The sequence below is a fragment of the Giraffa tippelskirchi genome, chromosome 1 (genome assembly GCF_054371585.1).
Source record: "Giraffa tippelskirchi isolate mGirTip1 chromosome 1, T2T-mGirTip1v1.2.pri, whole genome shotgun sequence".
NCBI classification, from domain to species: domain Eukaryota; kingdom Metazoa; phylum Chordata; class Mammalia; order Artiodactyla; family Giraffidae; genus Giraffa; species Giraffa tippelskirchi.
The window spans coordinates 104654449-104675383 of NC_137275.1; the positions used below are offsets into that span (position 1 = coordinate 104654449).

General features: G+C 47.8%; 2 protein-coding genes and 1 long non-coding RNA gene across 6 annotated transcripts; 2 read left to right on the forward strand and 1 right to left on the reverse strand.

The window, feature by feature from the left end:
- Window positions 1–214: 214 nt before the first annotated feature.
- Window positions 215–5975, reverse strand: LOC145515731 (liprin-alpha-1-like). Its single transcript, XM_081517038.1, has 6 exons — window positions 5845–5975; window positions 4478–4570; window positions 4291–4388; window positions 1941–2113; window positions 1196–1264; window positions 215–291 (listed from the first exon to the last, which is right to left on the reverse strand). The coding sequence occupies exons 1-6, from the start codon at window positions 5973–5975 to the stop codon at window positions 220–222; spliced, it is 636 nt and encodes a 211-aa protein (XP_081373164.1). The 3' UTR covers window positions 215–219.
- On the forward strand, window positions 4845–18091 carry LOC145505113 (uncharacterized). 4 transcript variants are annotated; one of them, XM_081486890.1, is made up of 7 exons: window positions 4845–4928; window positions 5755–5836; window positions 11216–11402; window positions 11495–11591; window positions 13595–13682; window positions 13818–13891; window positions 15778–18091. In XM_081486890.1, the coding sequence occupies exons 5-7, from the start codon at window positions 13638–13640 to the stop codon at window positions 16397–16399; spliced, it is 741 nt and encodes a 246-aa protein (XP_081343016.1). In that variant the 5' UTR covers window positions 4845–4928; window positions 5755–5836; window positions 11216–11402; window positions 11495–11591; window positions 13595–13637; the 3' UTR covers window positions 16400–18091. The 4 variants fall into 4 exon arrangements, with proteins under 4 accessions (XP_081343016.1, XP_081343001.1, XP_081343009.1 ...); XM_081486875.1 differs by lacking the exons at window positions 4845–4928; window positions 5755–5836 and adding an exon at window positions 7460–7494; XM_081486883.1 differs by lacking the exons at window positions 4845–4928; window positions 5755–5836 and adding an exon at window positions 7673–7904.
- On the forward strand, window positions 7818–20486 carry LOC145505732 (uncharacterized). Its single transcript, XR_014053245.1, has 2 exons — window positions 7818–10941; window positions 20225–20486. It is a non-coding gene; the product is annotated as an uncharacterized LOC145505732 (long non-coding RNA).
- Window positions 20487–20935: the final 449 nt, after the last annotated feature.

The following is a 20935-nucleotide window of genomic DNA, read 5'->3' on the forward strand; positions in this document are numbered from 1 at the left end:
CACTGTAGAACACTGACCCTGGGCATGCAATGGCACTGAAGAGCCCTGTAACCTGGGAAGCAGGCCATTCCAGCTCATCAGCATTTTAACCCAGGGCTGCGCAAGGTGCTCGACCTGTCACCTACCGTCCGGCTGCGTCTCCTTTGGCTGCACCGAGGGCGAGGACAGAGAGGACGGGACCCAGAAGTTTGCGGGCAGAGTCTCTGCACACCCAGCAGCTCAGCCACAGACATCCTTTGGTCTGAATTTTTTCCTCCAAGAAGGTGCTCTCCTAAAGCTCTTATCGTCGTCCTGGGAAATTACAGGGCAGAAAACAAGACAGATTTTAAAACAAAGGAAAAAAACACCAAGCCACCAGCCCTTTAAAATGGCTGAGTTTGCCACTGCACTTTTGTCCACGTGTATTTGACCCCATTTGTGATGACCGTGTGACTGATTTGTCCAAACTGGGAATAGAGGAGCGTGGCACAGGGTGGGGTAACACGCGTGCCAGGACCCTGACTGGACCCTAACTGGACCGCCCTGGCTGCCCAGGTGGACGTTCCTCCTGACAGTTAGCAGGTTTCACTTCTCATCTTGGAAAAATCGCCTCTTGCTATATAATACAACACACTGTCATTTGCCATGGAAACATTTTTAAGCTGTAACCAGTTCTGTCTCATGCTGGGACAGAGCCAATGGGTGTTTCTTCAGGTGTCCGATTCTCCTTGTCAAACTCAAGTCTCCTTTAAGGTCCAATGAAGAGAAGAATTATAGTGTGGGAGTGAACGAGTCACAGTTGTGTGTCAGGAGAAATTAATGTTTTGTGTGTTTTCAATACACTAATGAAGCAGTTTCCCAAAGTAGATGGGCCCTAGAATAGGGTAAGGCCATCCAGTTGCTCCCCAAAACACAACTCACAGACACCATTCCTAAGTGGAAACCAATGTTTTAATATAAAATATTTTGGAGGGGACTAACACTTAAATAGCAAAAAAAAAGAAAAAAACCCCAAAACTAACCCACCCTCTATCTTACTGAAGATACTAGTTTTTTAATGACTCATCTGTTAATAAATTATTAAGAGCAAAGCTTAACTTGTAAAGTAAATTTATCTGCACATTTAGAAGAGATACCCTGGCTACATGGCTCATGCAAGTGTAATAAAATAATTTACATTAAGGCAACTTTAAAAATCATTAAGCTGAAAACTTACTTCATCGAACTTTCTGTATGTTCCCATGACCAAGAGGTTGTTAAACTCTCTTTCCAAGACAGCACGAGCCTGCAATTATAAAGAAACAGCACCCTAAAACTTTCCACAATCTCATTTGCATATCAGCACACCACAATTGCTTTTTAAACCAAGACTTAAAAAAAAAATTCAACTGTGATATTGTTTGAAGTCAGGGGTTTAACGTGCTGTCTATGGAGGGGGTGTTCAGAAGAGGGAGCTGTGGGCTCTTAGAAGTTACACACAAAGTGTGCCCTGTGGGTTGGTGCTGGTGGGGAGATCACGGTACTGACACAAGACACACAACCTTCTGGAGAAGAACAAAAATGTCCCCTCATTCTCAAACGAGCACACGAGTCAAAAAGAACCACACAGGGCAATAACCCACTGAAACAAAATTACTAAAACCTTCCTCTGGCACACAAAGAGTATATCTCTTTCCGTGTAAGAACTAAGTACATGTCACTCTTATAGCACACTGCCTTGAATGAAAGTTCCCCTTATTTTATGAAAGACTATCATGCTTCCAACAGAGAATGAAAAGTGGACAGGCACGAACACGGAGGCACGAAGCATCACTGACTATGGACTACCCCGTGAGGGAATTGGTGAGGAACGAGGGTACCAGCTGTCTGAGGTGTTAGGTTTGGTCTTCACTAGGGGAAACAGCTATTCATCTGCATCGGGAGACAGCCTGCACGCTGTGCCCGAGAGCGGCTGGTCGCACCTGTGTGTTCTCCATGGGAATCTGTAAGAGAGCCAGCGCATTGAAGTCAAACTTCTCATCCAAGGCCAGCAGCGCCCCATGCACGCCGCTCTCAACGAGGTTGTTTGCATATTCCTTGAGGCCAATGGAGAGGATCCGACGGATCACTCCTTCGTTACTCCAAACAAGCACGTCTTCAGGGAACAACAGCTTGGAAAGGAGCCTCAGAAAGATGTGTTCCCCTTGAACACCTACAGCTGCAGCGAAGGAGTCCTACGTGATGCTGACCCTCAGCTCCTGACAAAAGCCAGGACCTCCTAAGTGCCGGGGGACACGGCTCAGCACGCAGCCAACCTACTGTGCTTAGACACGGATGTCCTGACCCCTCTCCATCCTAATGGAGACTGTTCTACTAGAACTCATTCTTTAAGTGAGCCCAAGAGAGATGACGTGATTATCTGGGAAACGGAGAATGAGGATCCGGATCAGAAAGTAAAGGACATACAAGAACGTGAATGTGCACCAGGCATGAACATGTTTCAGATACAGACTTGAGTGTCTTTTTTTTTTTCTTTCTTTTATTTTTCATTTGAGTGTTTGTTGATATACTTTTTCCCATCACAAAAAGGAATTGGCACCATATCTGGACAATTTGTTCAATTCAATATAAACCTCTCATTTATAATCTTGAAGCCTTTCTTCTTTAAGTCATTGTTGTTGTCTCATTTTAAAAAGAGAGAAACAAAGATATTTTCAAGCATATTAGGGAGGTGTCTGTGGGGGTAAGATCTTAGTTAAGTAAAATAAGTTGCAAAGTTTACTCTAGTACAGTGCTAAAAATAGCTGCTCTGTGCAAATAAATCCAGCTGATCACCAATGACTTTCAAGGACAGCGTCTGTCAAGTGTAAAAAGGTTTAAAATGGATTCAGAAAACAAACAAGACAGATGCACAGCTCTCACTTCCAATGCCCTTGTAAAGGGACCAGTGAAGTTGCTCAGTCGTGTCCGACTCTTTGTGATCCCATGGACTGTAGCCTACCAGGCTCTTCCATCCATGGAATTTTCCAGGCAAGAGTCCTGGAGTGGGTTGCCATTTCCTTCTCCAGGGGATCTTCCCAACCTGGGATCAAACCCAGGTCTCCCACATTTCAGGTGGCTTCATCTGAGCCACCAGGGAAGCCCAGGTAAAGGAACGTACACTATAAATGCTGGCTGCTGGTTTTCTTACGACTCAAATGAACTTAATCACAGCTAGACGAGCCTTCAAATGGGCCATCTCTCCAACCGTATTTTATCTTTACTTTCCTTCTTAGTAAAAACTGGAGATGAAAACGGCACTTACATGCACAGGGCTATAGTAAGGATTAAATGAAGGAACCTCTGAAGGTACCTGGACTCTTTCAATAAGTCTTGTTGTTGTTACTGTTATCAGCGATCTATTTTCTGAACATTCTGGGAGGTCTTACCCTCAGTTTAATGGCTAATATCCTTTTTGAAACTTTATTTTATTTATTTTTGGCTGCGATGGGTCTTTGGTGCTGTGTGCAGACTTTCTCCAGTCATCATGGGTGGGCTTCGCATTGCAGTGGCTTCTCCTGTTGTGGAGCCCAGGCTTGAGGGCACGAGGGCTTGTCTGCCTCGTGGCGTATGGGACCTTCCCAGGCTAGGGATGGAACTGATGTCCCCTGCATTAGCAGGCGGATGAGTCTAACCCACTGGACCACCAGGGAAATCCTACAGCTAACACCTTATTTTAAATCGCTCCGTTGTACTCAAGCGTTTATAGGCGCACCACACAGCGGGGACACCCCTCCAGGGAGACCCTACATGGACAGCCCGCGTCCCCTTCGGCCTCCCCACCAGCCTTGTAACTAAAATGCCTCCGCCTTCCTCCCTCCCCAGCTAAGAAGCTCCCACTCCATCCTCAAGGCCACGCCCTCCAGCCTGGGCACAGGACCACGCTGCCTCTTCAAGTCCTTTGACAAGAGGCCAGAGCAGTGTTCTGCACACTTCAATGCGTGAACAGCATGTTTTGCTCTTCTCGGCTCTGGAGTTATCTGCAGCGTGCAGCAGCATTTGTGAGTAGAACAGGACACATGGCCCAGTAACAGGGAAACCTCTAGAGTTGGGGGAAATGCTCTCACCTCAAGACTCTCACATAACCTACACACCGACGTGAGCCCAAGGACAGAGCCCAAGTTCTCTGGCCACAGAGGACGACCTCAAAAACAGTCCTTTCCATCCCTCCCTCCTCTGTAATGATGCGAGGTGTGTTTTCTCCAAGGAAAGCATTTCCTGAATTTTTCTTTCAAATAGGAAATCACTGAGGCTGCTTATACACTGGGAAGCAAGAAATAGGACTGTACTAGCCTTTCAGGTCATTCTGGCTTTCTTCTCTTTTCCTTTCCAGTTCTTTTTGGTCATAGTTCAACCTTCGCAGGCTCATAATTCCACACTGGAAACTGTTTCTGTTTCCAAGAGAAAAAGAAAAAATTTGGACCTGGCCGCAGGCAAACATCTCTTAGCAGGCTAGTGAGAACCTCTTGCACTGACTGACCTGTGAAAAGTATCAACCATTTTCAGTTGCCCACGAAGGACTTTCTTGGTGAAGTGGTCCAGCATCCACGCATCCACAAGGCACAAGGGTTGACTGAATTTCCAACTCTCTAATCACATAGAACATTGTCCTGGCAACCAGCCCCATCCTTAGGTGCTTTGCAAGACACTTTGTTCCTAACTCCAGAGAGGAACTGAAGGAGGTTCAGTGCAGCAGAAGTGTGGTGACAAAGCGGGGCAGTGGGTGAGATGGAGCCAGGTCATGTAGAAAGTGGGAGGGCACTGCAAGGACCTTGGTCTTTTTTCTCAAAGAAATGGGGGGACTTCCCTGGTGGTCCACTGGCTAAGACTCTGTACTCTCAATGCAGGTGGCCTGAGTTTGATCCCTGGTCAGGGAACTAGATTCTGCCGTTGTATACTGCAACGAACATCAGTGATCCTACGTGCAGCAAGTAAGACCCAACACAGCCAAATAAGTAAATATTTAAAAAAAATAAAATAAGTGGGAAGTCCTCGGACAAGATTAAGCAGAGCGGAGAAATCATACAGTTTGTATTGTAATGAAATCCCTCGGGCTGCTGATGGAGAATGGATGGGAAGAGGGCTAGGTAGGAGCCTAGAATGGATGATCCAGGCAAACTGGTGGTGGCAAGTAAGATAGAGAGAAGTGAGTAGACACAAGATACATTTAGAAAGTTAAATTGTCAGGTTTGAGGATAGATAAGGGGTATGGGGTGGGGAAGGTGATGTCAGAGGTGAAAGAATAATTTTTTTAAAGATAAAATCATGATTTTCTACACATATAAAATGAATTCATATCAAAGGTTTTGTTTCACTTAATAATAAATGAAGCACTAAGATGTTACAACTTGTTCAAAGGAGAAGTGAAGGGAATGCTGAAATGAATTTGCAAAACATCAGTCTATCCATAGGGCAATGTCAGTTGTATTTTACTGGACACAGCTAATTGGCCTTTCTACAGACAAGAATTATTTGATTGCTGTCTGTTTTCTACAGGTTAACTTCTAACCTCTATAGAGGAAGAATATCTAACCATCCCTTTTTCCCATTCTAAAGGATGAATTTTTTTTTTTTTTAGAGAGCTAATGGGAACCTGCTGTATAATATAACACAGGGAGCTCAGCTTGGTGCTCTGTGATGGCCTAGAGGGGTGGGATGGGGGGAGGTGTGGCGGTGAGGGTTGGAGGGTGGGGGAGGAAATGCACCAAGACTGCAGTGGGAGAGTCAGAATATGGCTGTGACCTTGGTTCCTTTGAGGGGCCCGTGACATGTCAAGGTGAGCTCCAAGAAGTGATGCTGGAGAGATGGCTTTTGAGCTGGAGCTTGAAGAGTAAGCAAGGTAAGGACATAAAAAGGTAGGAAGGCCATTGGGGAAGAGGGAGGGATTCCTGCAAGGCACAGAGGCAGGAAAGAATGGGGTGTGCATCCAAAGAATTGAGCCCAGACAGATAAAACGCAAGTGTTTTCACTTCCATCATTATGACAGTGAAGGCTCTGTGCAGTCAGGAATCAAGCTAACCGCTTGGTGATGACGACAGAAAAAAATTGGGAGAGTTGTGAGTTTGGGGCAAAATGAGGACTAAAGCCCAGGAGACAGCCTTTTAAGTATCTCTGAGGAACTGCTCCGAAGTGGGGAGGGAGGTCAGTATATATACGATTTTAAAGAAAGGGAGGGTATGTGAAGTCATTTTAAAAGACCCTGATGTTGGGGAAGATTGAAGGCGGGAGGAGAAGGGGACGACAGAGGATGAGATGGTTAGATGGCATCACCGACTCGATGGACATGAGTTTGAGTAAACTCTGGGAGCTGGTGATGGACAGGGAGGCCTGGCGTGCTGCAGTCCGTGGGATCGCAAAGAGCTGGACACAACTGAGAGACTGAACTGACTGAACTGATGTGAAGTCAAATACACACTTTAGCAGAGGACTGTGCTAGTCAAAAGGAACAGATGTGCCTGTTAATAAATTCAGTGCTTTTCTGGGTATGAAAGATGCAGGAAATTAGGTTCAGAAAGTCTTCTCCTGAAAATATCTTAATGATCTGAAGGTCTGTTCTCCAAGTTTTCCCCAGAACACAGACGACCTCATTCTTTCCCTGCCTCAGGGCCTTTGCACAGTCTCTTCTCTTGCCTGGAAAATCTTCCTTTCTTACCTTGTTTACTTCTATTTGGCCTTCAGATATCAGCTCAAATGTTAATCACTGGAAGAAGCCCCTGATCTGCTGAATGAGTTGGGGTTCTACCTTCTCTCCAATCTAACCTTGACATCTTCTAGAGCATCTGTCTTATTTCCTTAGTATATATGTATTTGAGTAATGCCTGACTCCTAGGTTGAAAAGTCTCTAAGGGCAAAGTCCACATTTATTCTCCTGACCTCTCTACTCCTGATACATATCTGGCTTTCTCTGGACGAAGAGATTGACAGGTGGGTGGATGGATGGTGGAAAATGGAAGGAGAAGATGGATGGATGGATGGTGGACGGATAGGTAATGGATGGACGCACGGACAGAGGAACAGTCACCTGTTCCTCCCAGGTGACTGGCCATCACAGTTACCTCCTGCGTTCTCAGTGCTCAGAGAACCTGGCACTGTCCCCTTTTTCCGCTCCTTTTCCCTTTGTCACCTCGGGCGGTGCTACGAATCCCGTATGACTACCTAAAACTGTGCATATGAGCACAGTCTGGCCCGCACACAGTGGGCGCTCTGTAAATTTACTCTTTAGCGTCACCTCACTTTTAGGCAGGCTCCGCAGGCTGGCACCGGGCGGAACTCGCGCCTGCGCCAGCGGTGGTCACTGCGGGCCCCAGGAGAACAAGAGAAGCGGCAGGATCCGCGGGCCCGGAGGGGCGGGCTGTGCCGGCGGGAACGGAGCCTCGGAGACCAGGATGCGGCTCCGCCCCCGTTTGCGGAACTGGAATTGGAGCGGGGCTCATGGGAGCGGCGGGCGTGGCGGAGGCTGGGCACTACCGAGCTGGGCAAGACCGACTCCAGGCGTCGGTGAGCGAACTCGGCCTCCGCCGGGCGGGGGAACGGGCCAGTTCCTCAGCTGCGGTCCCCGGGCGCCGCCGGGTCCCGAAACGGGAAGAAAGCGGCGGTCTCGCCGCATTTTCGCGCGCGGGGGAGCGCGGGCGAGGCTTCCCCGGGCTGGGGGCCGACGTCAGAGAAGGGAATGGGCGGGCCGGGGGCTGAGGGAAGGGGCCGGGGGCTGAGGACGGGGACCGGGGGACTGAGAGAAGGGGCCGGGACTGAGGGGAAAGGGGACCGGGGGGCTGAGGAAAAGGGACCGGGGGTGCTGAGGGGAAGGGGACTGGGGAGCTGAGGGGAAGGGGCCGGGGTCTCACGGAGGCCGGGCGGGCGGTTCCCTCCCAGCTCCGGGGCCCACACCGACGGGGAGATGTTGCAATCAGGTCAGTGGAAAGGCCGCGACCGGCGCGGCGGCAGACTTGAGCGGCTCTGGATTGGGAACAGTCCCTCCTCTGCGTGCGAGCTGGAAGTCACCTGGAAGGGAGTCACTCTCGTGGGAGCTTGGTGCCCCTGCAGAGGGTCTGGGGCTAAGGGGACAGGGCTTCCTCCCCCTGGAATCTGTCCGCGTCGGGCCCGGGGGAGCGGGGGTGAGGAACGCACTTCCCGCTGGACAGAGCTCCGAGGTGTCCCGGGCGAGCGCGCCCCGCTGGGCTCTGCAGTGACCTGGCCCCCGACCTCGGTGGGGGCTTAACCCGCTGGGGCCGATAGCGTGATTCGCCCCGCCGCCCCCCTGGCCGGCGCTGGGCAGAGCCTGACGGCGGGTGAGTCACCGCGCTGGTGCCAGAGGCTGGCCCGCGCCTCTCGGGGTGGAAAGTGTTCCCAGACCCAAGAGAGGAGGGGTGTGCGGGGTTGTCCTTGATGCTCTGCTCCACACACCCCTCAGTAACTGGCAGTGTGTTCCCGACGACCTTTTCTTTGAAACATTTTGAGAGACAGATCTGTAAAAAACTTAACTTGGTGATTCAGATCTTTGATCCGTGCAGTGCAGCAGGGGCTGGGTAAGCTCCTGGTTGCGAGAGACAGTTGGGAGCCCTGGGGTCTGCCCTGTGTTGCAGTGGGCTGCGTCCTGGGGCCCTTGTCCATCAGAGGTCTTGTCTTTCACTGTGCAGGAGGCAGGGGTGGGAGGAGAGTCCTCTGAGTAATGGTGGTGTGGAGAGTGGGCCGTGTGAGATGTTTCCTCTGCTACACTGGAGAGGGTGGGCAAATGGACGGGTAACTCAGGCTAACTCAGGGTCGGTGGTTTCATCACCTCAGAGAAACCTTATGGGGTTCCCTCACCCCCCAACACTAGGCAACCGCTAGTCTACTTTTTCTCTTTGTAGACTTACCAGATCTGGCCACTCATAGAAGTGGGCCTGTATAATATATGGTCTTCTGTGTCCGGCTTCTTTCACTTAGCATACGATTTTTAAAGAGTTGTCCATGTTGTAGTGCATGTCAGTACCTCACTCCTTTTATCGTCAGATATTAGTAACATTCCATTGAATGCATAGACCACCTGCCGCATGTCTGTCACATCACAAAGATATTGGGTTATTTTCACTTTGGGCCGTTAGGAGTGACACTCTGTGAACCAGTTTTCTTTATACCTAGGAGTGGAGTTGCTGGGATATGTGGCACCTCTGTGTTTAACCTTTTCAAGAACTGCCAGATTCTTTCATTTTCCATTTCCACTAGCAGCGTAAGAGCCTTCTGATTTCTGCACACCCTCACCAAACTTGTTGTCTGTTTTTTGGATGGTAGCCACCCTAGAATGTGTGGAGTGGTATCTCAAAAGTCAGCTTTGATTTGCATTCCCTTGATGGTTAGTGATACTGTCTTTTCACAAGCTTATCATCCATTTGTATGTCTTTGGAGAAATTTCTGTTCAGATCCTTTCCCCATTTAAAAATGTGGTTAATTGTCCTTTTTATTATTGACTTGTAAGAGTTCTTTATATATTCTGGATAGATGATTTGAAAATAGTGTCTCTCATTCTGTAAATTGTGTTCACTTTGATGGGTGTCTTTTGAAGCAAAAGTTTAAAATTTTGTCCAATTTATTTTTTTTCTGTTTTCACTTGTGCTTTTGGTGTCACATCTAAGGTCTGTTGTCAAATTCAAGGTGATGAAAATCTATGCTTATGTTTTTTTCTAAGAATTTAATAGTTTTAGTTCAGATACGTAGGTTTTTTGATCCATTTTTCCCAGTTAATTTTTGTGTGTGGTGTGAGGTAGGGGTCCAGGGGCATTATCTTTGGATTAAAAAAAAAAATAGGCCTTTAATTTTTCAAAGAGTTGTTTTCATGATTTTTTTAATTAAAAATATTGAGAGGGAATAGATTATTATAGATTTGAGCCTATCACTAGCTACCGTTGGCGAGATTTTCATAGATGCTGGATGATAACTGTGGTACCCAGAATGTACTAAGCAACCTACACAAGTTAGGATTTCTGAAGGCAGAATTGAGGAAGGCCAGCAGAGCATCTTCTGTCTGGTTGCTAATGCATGCCAGGCCACACATCAGCACAGACGGTGTGTGCCTGTGACTAGTCTGTTCCTGGGGAACAAGGGGATTCTATTCATCTGTAATGTCTAGCAGTGCGGTGTCTAGTCAGGGCTGTCCTGTGGTCTTAGGGAAGAGGTGCTGAGCTGGTGGCTCGGAGAATTGGAGTCTTGGTCTTATGAAGTAAATGTACCTGTTCATTAGAGACACAGCTTGCTTCTCCTTTGCTCCCCGAGTCACCGTTCTTCACGTTCCGATAGCTGTCACTGCTCTGAGTTCTAGCCCAGTCATGTCACCATCCCTTTGGGGAGTGCTTCTCATATATACATATATATGTGAAGTCACTCAGTCATGTCCGACTCTGTGACCCCATGGACTGTAGCCCGCCAGGCTCCTCTGTCCATGGAATTTTGCCTGCAAGAATATTGGAGTAGGTTGCCATTCCTTTTTCTGGGGACTCTTCCCCATCCAGGGATCGAACCTGGGTCTCCCGCATTGCAGGCAGCTTCTTTACTGTCTGAGCCACCAGGGAAGCCATACACAGACACACAGACACACACACACACACACACACACACCCAGAGTAATAGAATTTTATTGCAGAATAAATTAGGATGAACCAGACACACACACACACACACACACACACACACACAGTAATAGAATTTTATTGCAGAATAAATTAGGATGAACCAGAAATGGAAAGCTCTCAGGATTTTAGCAAACAAAAATGTACGCTAGCAATTGAGGCAATGATTTCTGTTTGCATTAAGAAGAAACTTCATACAGTTGTAAATCTTATGGAACTTCTTTATTTCCTGTAGTTTCTCACTGTGGCTGAAAGTTAGTTGAAGTCTTTGGTTAGGGAAATGCAGATTTCTTTACAAAACCTTGTTATGTTGGGGAGGATTTCAGTTCAGTTCAGTCGCTCAGTCGTGTCCGACTCTCTGCGACCCCATGAATTGCAGCACGCCAGGCCTCTCTGTCCATCACCAACTCCCGGATTCTACCCAAACCCATGTTCATCGAGTCGGTGATGCCATCCAACCATCTCATCCTCTGTCGTCCCCTTCTCCTCCCGCCCCCAATCCTACCCAGCATTAGGGTCTTTTCCAATGAGTCAACCCTTCGCATGAGGTGGCCAAAGTATTGGAGCTTCAGCTTCAACATCAAACCTTCCAATGAACACCCAGGATTGATCTCTTTTAGGATGGATTGATTGGATCTCCTTGCAGTCCAAGAAACTCTCAAGAGTCTTCTCCAACACCACAGTTCAAAAGCATCAATTCTGCGGCGCTCAGCTTTCTTCACCGTCCAACTCTCACATCCATACATGACCACTGGAAAAACCATAGTCTTGACTAGACGGACTTTTGTTGGCAAAGTAATTTCAGAGGTATTCTAAAAGGATCTCAGCACACAAAGATTTGCCCAGGGTGCCTGTCAGCACATATCCTTCTGAGCTTTTTACTCTTAATATTTTTACAGACAGAAGCTCTCTCCAGTGCCTGGGAATTCCTTGTTGGATTACTGCATTTTCAGCAGAGTTTTGTGAGCGTCTCGCATCTGCACCTGGAGAAGAAAGGTTTGTGCACCGTGAGCATGCTCATATGCTCCACTGGGCGGGCAGGGAAAACCCTTTGACAAGGAACGCGAGGGCTGTTCTCTCACTGGGTTTGCAGAGATAGGGACGATAACTTTCTGGGAGGAACTTTTCTTGTTTGAAAGATAAAGTCAATTTTGGTGTTGCCTGTGGTCTAGAAAGCGGAGGGGATTCTACACAACTCTGGCGTGGAAGACCTGGGGCACCTCCCCCTGGCAGCCACCTGGGCCCTTCTTCCTGTTCCGTGGGGGTGGAACAGGAGCCCATGGCCATGACGCTGGGGTGAACCGGCCAGTGCTCACCTGCCCACGAGTGAGGCTGGCTTCCGGAGAGAAGGATGGAGAGTGGGCCCTGCTACTTCTGCGCTGCCAGCGTGGAGAAGCCACAGGCCAGGACATGGCTTTCACCTTGGCCTTGGGTGGGGAGTGAGCCTCGCTGGAGACCCTGTCCTTCTGCATGACCAACCGTCCCCTCACTGGCTGAGGAGACCACTAGGCAACTGGAGTCCTGGAGGTGGGCAGCCCCTTCTCAGGCCAGTGTGGTACCATGGGCAGTCTTGACTTGGGGAGGAAGAGGCTTAGGGCAGAGTGTTTGGCTTTGAGGCAACTGTGTCTTCATCTGTGAATGGGCACGCTGGTTATGCCTGCCGGTGCTGAGCCTGGTCTGTTGGCTCTCGAAGATTGTGTCCAAAGCAGTTTGTGTCTGGGCGCTTCCTGCCTTGCTTCACCTAGTCAGAGGGGAGCAAGGGTCCGGGTGGGACAGTGTCCAGGGTACTGTGTTGGTCCTGCCCACCTGGTGGCACATGCTTCCCTGCCCGGGTGACATGGCAGGAGTCCAATCTGGGAATCTGAGAGCTGTGCCCCTCAATCCACCCCCGCCACCACCTTGGACTTGTGACCTAGCAGAGCCGGGGGTGCAGGTGGACCTGGCTGGGGGAGTCTCAGGCCTGCAAAGGGCTCCCGTCCTGTTTGGATCCACACAGAGCACAGTGCATGTGGCCCCACCAAGCGAGACTGGCAGTGTTCTCAGCTCAGACACCAGGGTGGGCGCTTCTGGTTCAGTGAAAACAAGCCTGCAGTTTCTTCCTGGCCTGTGTGCAGTTTTATGAGTACTTCTGGGGAGAATGAAACCAATCTTCTCATCTCTTTCTTTTGAAGTCCTGAAAGGCTAGATTTTGCCTTTGCAGTTAGGGAAAGAGCAGTGTGGTCCAGCCGTGAGGCTGTGTCATTGTTCTCCGAGCCAATAAATTCCAGAGTTTAGGGCTCTGCTGAGGAGGCAGGGCGGCCTGCCTCACGGCTGCCCGACACAGAAGTTGGCATTCTGTGTGCTCTGTGTTTCCCCAAGTAGATGGCAAAGCAGCCATTGAATGATTTATTGACTTGTCAGAGTCTAAGTTAAGACAGTCATTTTAGGGTTTCCAGTAATTATTTTTAAGTCAAAATGGGTGCTTTAAAAAAAAATTGTGATAAAATACAGCAGACTTTAACCATTGGTGACAGCGCATTCCCAGTGTTGGACAACACTGTTGTCAGGAGACTTAGTTGGGGAGGTTCCCATTGAGTGAAGTAGCACATGGGACTTTTTTTATTTTCCAGAAAATTTACTCGTTTGAGTTGTAGCTAGGAGTATTTCCTCTGTGTTTCTGCCCTTTGACTGCTCTCATGGTAGGTTTCTTTTCATCCTTCCATCATCCATCCTTCTTTCATCCTCAGGCACGGGGATTATGAGTGACCTTTTTTTTTTAATGGTTGTGACATGCAGGAATCTAGTTCCCTGACCAGGGATTGAACCTGGGCCCCCAGCATTGGGAGCACAGAGCCTTAGCTGCTGGACCCCCAGGGAAGTCCCACGAGTGGACCTCTTGAGCACGTAGCTCCCTGCCCTCCCTGTGCTGTCCAGGGTTTTGGGGTCCTGGGCAGAGCGTCTGTGTGGGTCTCTGGGCAAGGCTCTCATGGCGTCTGTGACCCTCAGTGCTGCTCTTCCAGATGTGGAAAGCCTCGGCCGGCCACACTATGTCCATCACCCCAGATGACGAGGGAGCCAACCACTGGGAAGACCGACCCTGATTTCGTGGTAGGAGCCGCCAGTCTGCCCGCCTTTCCCATCTCCTGAAGCAGATTCTCCCAGGTTTTTGGTTTGGTGGGTGGGTGGGGGACTGTTTTACAATCCAGGGTGTGGGGTGTACTCTTTCTTTATTTTTCTTTTCAGAATGACATAAGTGAAAAAAGAGCAGAGATGGGGCCCAAGACCGTGCAAGGATCTGGGCACCAGGAACACATCAAGTAAGAGACTTTCTCGATCTTTGTGTGACAGCGACATTCTGAAACGTGAAGGGGTGAGGCGGGGCACGCTCCCCGCTGGTTAGCACGAGTGCCCTGCTCCTGTACGCTGGCCCTGCTTCTGCGTTGTCTGGTCCCTTGTTTACACAGTAGATGAAAATGAGGTCTGACCTGTATATACTTAGGTGTTTGTATTTGTGCATGTGTACAGATGTGCTCAGTGACTTAAAACTCTCATTGCCCGTGACTCCTATACTTCTTATTCTCCAGTCTGGTTTTCAACCTTGTAGTTTTCATCCAGGAACACAGTTACTTAAGCTGTTCTCTCTGTGGAAGGGAGGTTTCTAAAGCATGGGCTGTCTTTGAAGACCTGAGATCAGAAACACTCCCTCCTTAATGTGTATTATTTTGTTATAATGTTATTATTCTGTTGTTGTCAGTTGCATACCGTGAGCTGAATCCTGAACTTTGTGTTTTCATGAAGGTTGAGATAGGAGACTGCACTAAGCAGGGATTGTCCCTGACTTGGCCAGTCTTAACTCGCCACCTCCGGGGAAGCTGGTTTTCTTGTTGGGAGGTGTAGATGAAACGGCCTTTGAGAATGTGCTCACACTTTTATTGCCGGCTGCGCTGGCCTCAGTGCGGGCGTGTGCTCCCCTGCCCTGATTGTGACGGTGTTGTCACAGGCTGGTGACCGGTTGGGTCGTTTACAGAGTACTGGTCTTGCTTGGCTCTAGGATCTCTGCAGTGAAATGAAGCTCTTCCTGGCTGAGAAGGGTTCAGCCATTCATCTAGAAAAGTGGGTGAAGTCTGCAGTGCAGGCATTTTAGACACAAGTGTTCCTCCTTCCCTGACTCGCTGAGCCTACCACCTCCACCTCACAGCTCTTAGGTGAAGGGCCCGGGACCGGCCAGAGGAGCTGGTGCCGGGAGCTGCCTTGGGTTCCCTGCTCTGGCGTCAGGCTGACTGCTGACCTGATTTTGTCATCCAGACCTCTTAGTCCTGCTGTTCCCCATGGTTTCAAAACACGTTGGGAAGGGCAGATTGGAGAAGAAAGGAACTCTCTGGTCAGGCAACATGTGGGTGGGTTAAAATTCAGAAAGCACCCAAGGCAGGACTGCTTTCGGCGTCCTAAGGTCCTTCCACGGTCCTTGGAGGCTGGTCTTCTTCCCCAGCTCGTCAGGGGCTCAGGCGGTGGCCAGGCCTGGTTGGTGTTCTAAGCCGTACGTCTGGGATCGCCGTCCAGATGTGGAGTGAGGTGGCCCTCGGCTGCCCTGATGACAGCTGCCCGGCCTGCCTGGTTCTGGTTGCATCTTGTGATCTGTCCCGCTGCTCCTAGCACTTAAAGTGAAAATGGCTTTTACATCTTAAGTTCTGAAAGCCTCCCACTTCACCTTCGAATGGAAAGCCGGGGTGCTTCATGTAGAGAGAAACCATCTGAATATTCCACATCTCTGGGTTCCTGGTCTAGGGTCGTCCGGGTGCAAGCCTGTTGGCTTTGTCTCCCGTTTGCCTCTGGTGACATTTATGCAGCTGGCTCTCCCGGGTCAGGTGTCTGGTGAACCCCGAGGAGCTGTCCTCCATGTGGTGGAATGCTGTCCACATCATAGCCCCAGCTTCTGAAGGGGCTTGGAGATGCCTCACTGTGTGTGTTCAGACTTACTTTTTTTCCTATTAACCTGCATCTGACTCTGAGAACTGCTGTAGATGGGGGCAGCTGGAGGTGCAGTAAAGTGAACACAAGGGAGGCCGGGCTGGGGAGCCTCCGGGGAACGAAACCTCACAGATTGCAGAGATAACGTCCTTGTCTGTCCTCCCAGAAAGCACAGACGCATGTCTTGGCTGGCTGTCTGACCGATTTCTTCGTCTTCCATCTCTTCCCTCCCAAGCATCCACAAGCTGCAGGAGAATGTGTTTCAAGAACACCAGACCCTCAAGGAGAAAGAGCTGAAAACAGGACCCAAAGCCTCGCACGGCTACGGAGGGAAGTTCGGCATGGAGCAAGACAGGATGGACGAGTGCCGCCCCACATGGTGTCAGGGTCCTGGGATACTTGACCTCGCCGTGGTCAGCAGGGTTGTTACTCAGCCCTCCCCCTCCGTTGAAAAGTTGGGAGTCCACTTGTTGAGGACGAGATTTGCCAGAAGTAACCCTCTCTCAATTGACCTTAGCCAAGAAGGGCTGCGGTTTCTGAAGCTCTCTTCAGATTTTGAGTTGCTGGGGAGGGAGGTGTGTTGGAAAGCCTGGAGCTGGAGATCAGGTCCTACCATAGGCCGGCTGTGTGACCAGGACAGAGGCCCGCAGGCGGCCAGACTGCCGGCATGGTCGTCACCTGTGGTTCAGGCTGCAGCCTTAGTGGTTTCCATCTGCAGCCCAGAGCTGAGTTTCAGCACCTGGTTTCATGTCAAGGCTGGAAAGTCAGCCACCTGGCGTGCTGCTGTCCTTTCCACACTTGGTGACCTTCAGAGAGGACCCTGGCCACCGGCGTCAAACTGTGGCCCACCAGGCTGAGGACAGGCAGGTCTAAGTAGGTGGGACTGAAGCTGTTAACAGTGCAGCATCCTTTGCTAGTACTCGGAGAGGGGCTGGATCAGCTGGGGGCTGTGTCTGCCCTGCAGAGAAGGCAGTAGACTGGAGCAGGTGTGCTGCATCTGCAGTGAAACGGGTGTGCATTTCCCAGGCTGGGTAACTTGAGATGTCTGCCTTTACTCTGTGCTGAGGTATCAGCTGGGGTCGGGTTCCTCTGTAATTCCACCCCGTCCCCCTTGTGCCCGGATCGGACTCAGCCAGCAATGACAGGGCTTGTCGCACTCGTGAGCCAGCACCTGCTTGAGAGAGGGGTGCCTCCCACGACCAGAGTGTCTTCCCTGCTTCCCGCAGTGCTCTGCCTGGTGCTGACTGTCTGATAAGAAATAGAGTCTAGTCAGTGTAAGACCAAGGCCAGTCTGGGGGAGAAAGCTCTTTTGATCAGAAAGTTGGGAGAATCGCTAAGCTTTCACTCTGGCCCTATTTTTGGAACAGTTCTCTCTGACTTCTTAGTGCTGAAGAGTCTATGGCTATTATTGGGCTTCCCAGGTGGTGCTAGTGGTAAAGAACCTGCCTGCCAATGCAGGAGGTGCCAGAGACTGAGGTTCGATCCCTGGGTCAGGAAGATCCCCTGGAGGAGGAAAGAGCAAACCACTCCAGTATTCTTGCCTGGAAAATCCCATGAATAGAGGAACCTAGCAAGCTGTGGTCCATAGGGTCACAAAGAGTCGGAACGATGAAGTGACTTAGCACACACCCACTCATGACTGTTATTTCTGATTATTGAAGTCCTTGATAAAGGCAGCCAGAGTGGTGGGTGGGGCAGATGGAAGCAGGGGTTAGTTCACTCAAGAACAAGCCAGAAACATCAACTCCCTCTTAGTGTCTTTTCCTCTAATCCACTTCTTTCCTCTTTCAGGCTATTTACATTTAATATATTTAAAACCTAACCAAGGAGGTAGCTGAGAAGTATAAATCAATAGAACAGAATAGATGGCTATAAAATGGACCCCAAACTTGTATGTTTCCTTAATTTTTAACCAATGTGTTAAAACGGTTCAGTGAGGTAAGCAAATTAATTTCAACTAACGGTGATGGAACTTCCCTGGTGGTACAGTGGATGAGAATCTGCCTGCCAATGCAGGGGACACCAGTTCAATCCCTGGTGCAGGAAGATTCCACATGCCCCAGGGCAACTAAGCCCATGCACCACAGCTACTGAGCCCAAGCTCTAAAGCCCACAAGCCACAGCTACTGAACCTGAGTGCTGCAACTACTGAAGCCTGTGTGCCTAGAGCCTGTGCTCTGCAACAAGAGAAATCACTGCAATGAGAAGCCCATGCATCACAACAGAGTAACCCCCACTTACCACAACTGAAGAAAGCCCATGCAGTGAAAAAGAGCCAGTGCAACCAAAAATAAATAAGTGAACAAATGGTGATAAAACAATGGCTATCAACACAGGGACAAAGGCATAAGAACCCCTATACTATATCATACTCAAAAATCAATTTGCAATAAATCATTACCCACTCCTGAAGACTAAACCAGTGAAGGTTCTTGAGAAAAGCCTAAGAGACTATATTTGTAACTTGACATTGGCTAAGTATTCTTAACAGAAAAATTGATAATTAAGTTTGTCATGGTCTGTTTTAAAAAATACATATTATCATAACATTTATTGTGTTAACCGTTTGTAAGTGTACAGTTCAGTACTACTGGGCTTCCCTGGTGGCTCAGACAGTAAAGAATTTACCTGCAATGCAGGAAACTGCGGTTAGAGCTCTGGGTTGGGAAGATCCGCTGGAGAAGGAAATGGAAAGCCACTCCAGTATTCTTGCCTGGAGAATCCCATGGACAGAGGAGCCTGGCGGGCTGCAGTGCATGGGTTCACAAAGAGTCAGACATGACTGATCGACTAACACTTTCACTTTACTTTTCAATACTATTAAGTATACCCACATATCCTCATCCAGCATTTTTTCACCTTGCAAAACTGAAACAACTTCCCATTTCCCCTCCCTGCAATCCCTGACAATCACCATTCTATTTTTTGCTTCTGTGAATTTGGCTACTGTGGTTACTTCATATAAGTGGAATCAAATGGTAGTTGTATTTCTGTGACTGGCTTATTTTACTCAACACAATGTCCTCAAGGTTCATCCATATTATAGTATGTGCCAGAACTTCCTTCCTTTTTAAAGCTGAGTAATAGTCCACTGTATGGGTAAACCACATTGTGTTCATTCCTTTATCCCTTGATGGACACTTGGATTGCTTCTACCTCTTACTGTGAATAAGGCTTTCATGAACATGGGTGTGTAAATATTTCTTTGAGACTCTGCTGTTAGTTCCTTTGTATATATACTCAGAAATGGACTTGCTGGATCATATGGTAATTCTATTTTTTTTTTTTTTTTTTTGAGGAACTGCCATACTTTTACCATAGAGGCGGCACCATTTTATATTTTCACCAACAATGCATAAGCATTCCAGTTTCTCCACATCTTCACCAGCACTTGTTTTTTAGTTTTTCATAGTAGCCAACCTAACTGGTGTGAGGTGATATCTCACTGCAGTGTTGATTCGAATTTCCCTTACGATTCATGATGTTTCCCTAACTATCCATGAATCTTTCATAGCCATTTTAATCATAGTTGTCAAAAGCTGGAAATAGACCAAGCATCTATCCACAGACACTAGATAAACAATGTGATGGAATTGGAATATATTTATTCAAGGAAATACCATTTATCAATAAAAGGGAAGAAATACTAATACATAAAACAGCACAGACAAATCTCCACGTGGTGAGTGAAAGAGGGCTTGCACAGATGGACTTATTTAAAATTCTGTTGTTGACAAAACCAATCCATGATGAAAAAATAATTGCCTCTAGGAGTGGTTTTCCAGAGTAGAATCTGGGAATGGACACAAAGGAATATTCTGTGGTAATGCTCATATTTTGTGATCTAGAGAGGATTTGTGTTGGCTTCCCTGGTGGCTTAGCTGTAAAGAATCGCCCTGAAATGCAGGAGATGAAGGTTTGATCCCTGGGTGGGGAAGATCCCCCTGAAGTAGGAAATGGCAACCCACTCCAGTATTCTTGCTGGGAAAATTCCATGGACAGAGGAGCCTCACGGGCTACAGGCCATAAGGTTGCAGAAGAATTGGGACACAACTCAGTGACTGAGCATGCACAGAGGATTTGGGTTACACAAATGTATATATTTATTACAATTTATTGAATAGTGTACTTAAGAATCATGCATTTCACTGTTTCTTAATTATATCATTTAAGAACTGTAAACTAATATTGAATTCAAGTGACTTTCCATAATACATCCTTCAAATCCAAATATTAATATCAACACATTCCTATCTAATCCTCAAACACCATACAGTTTTTTGAGGTGACATCGTGTCAGGCACCCCTTTAAACCAGAAGTTCATTACTTAATGTGTGATCCTGTGTCCTGAGATTTTTTTTTAAGAATATGCAAATATATAATGTGCTGCGATTCATGGGGTCGCAAAGAGTCGGTCACGTCTGAGCAACTGAACTGAACTGAAATATATAACCAATAAAGGTTAAAATGTAAAAATGAGAGACAGAATACATACATATGTTCAAATAGTTTTTTAGTAAGATTAAATATTAATGATGTTATCTCTAGTTGAGGGAATCTGCATTCTTATTTACAAAATAAGAAAATTTTTTATTGCCCAATTTTCTAGAATAAATATCCTTTATTTTACAACAGGAGAAAAGAACACAGGGGAGATTGTCAGTTCAGTTCAGTTGCCCAGTCGTGTCCGACTCTGCAACCCCATGAACCACAGCACGTCAGGCCTCCCTGTCCATCACCAACTCACTGAGTCCACCCAAACCCATGTCCATCAAGTCGGTGATGCCATCCAGCCATCTCATCCTCTGTCGTCCCCTTCTCCTCCTGCCCTCAATCTTTCCCAGCTAGGTGTATGTTAATTGATAAGTCCCAAAAAGCCAAAGGACAAACAGCATATAATTGTTGTGTCTTCCTATTAAATTGACTCTTTTATCATTATGTAATTACCTTCTTTGTCTGTTTTGACCATTTTCAACTGAAATTCTATTTTGTGTGATGTAAGTATAGTCAGTCCTCTCTTTTGGTTATAATTCATATAGAATATTTTTTCCATTCCTTCACTTTCATCCTCTATTTCAGCTTAAGTCTAAAGTGGGTCGTTGGAGATAACATAATAGTTGATTTTATTTCTTTGATTCATTCTTCCTCTATGTCTTTTTATTGGTGAGTTTAATCCATTTGCTTTTGAAATAATTACTGATCCAAGTAGTGGCTTAATACAGCCATGTTGTTGATTTCTTTCTGTTTTGTGGTTCTTTGGTTCTTTTCCTTTCTTACTGTCTTCCTTTGTGGTTTGGTGAATTTTTTTGTGGTGGTAGGCTTTGATTGCTTTCTCTTTATCTTTTTGGATCTGCTCTTTTTTTCATTGTGACTATCATGAGACTTCCATCAG

Coding starts and splice junctions, on each gene's coding strand:
- LOC145515731 (XM_081517038.1), bottom strand. CDS start 5,975: ATGATGGAAGTGAAAACACTTGCGTTTTATCTGTCTGGGCTCAATTCT. Junction 2,114..4,290: donor AAGCCAGAATGACCTGAAAG/GCTAGTACAGTC, acceptor TGTTCCCTGAAG/ACGTGCTTGTTTGGAGTAAC. Junction 292..1,195: donor CATACAGAAAGTTCGATGAA/GTAAGTTTTCAG, acceptor GTAATTTCCCAG/GACGACGATAAGAGCTTTAG.
- LOC145505113 (XM_081486890.1), top strand. CDS start 13,638: ATGACGAGGGAGCCAACCACTGGGAAGACCGACCCTGATTTCGTG. Junction 13,683..13,817: donor AGACCGACCCTGATTTCGTG/GTAGGAGCCGCC, acceptor TTTTCTTTTCAG/AATGACATAAGTGAAAAAAG. Junction 13,892..15,777: donor GGGCACCAGGAACACATCAA/GTAAGAGACTTT, acceptor TTCCCTCCCAAG/CATCCACAAGCTGCAGGAGA.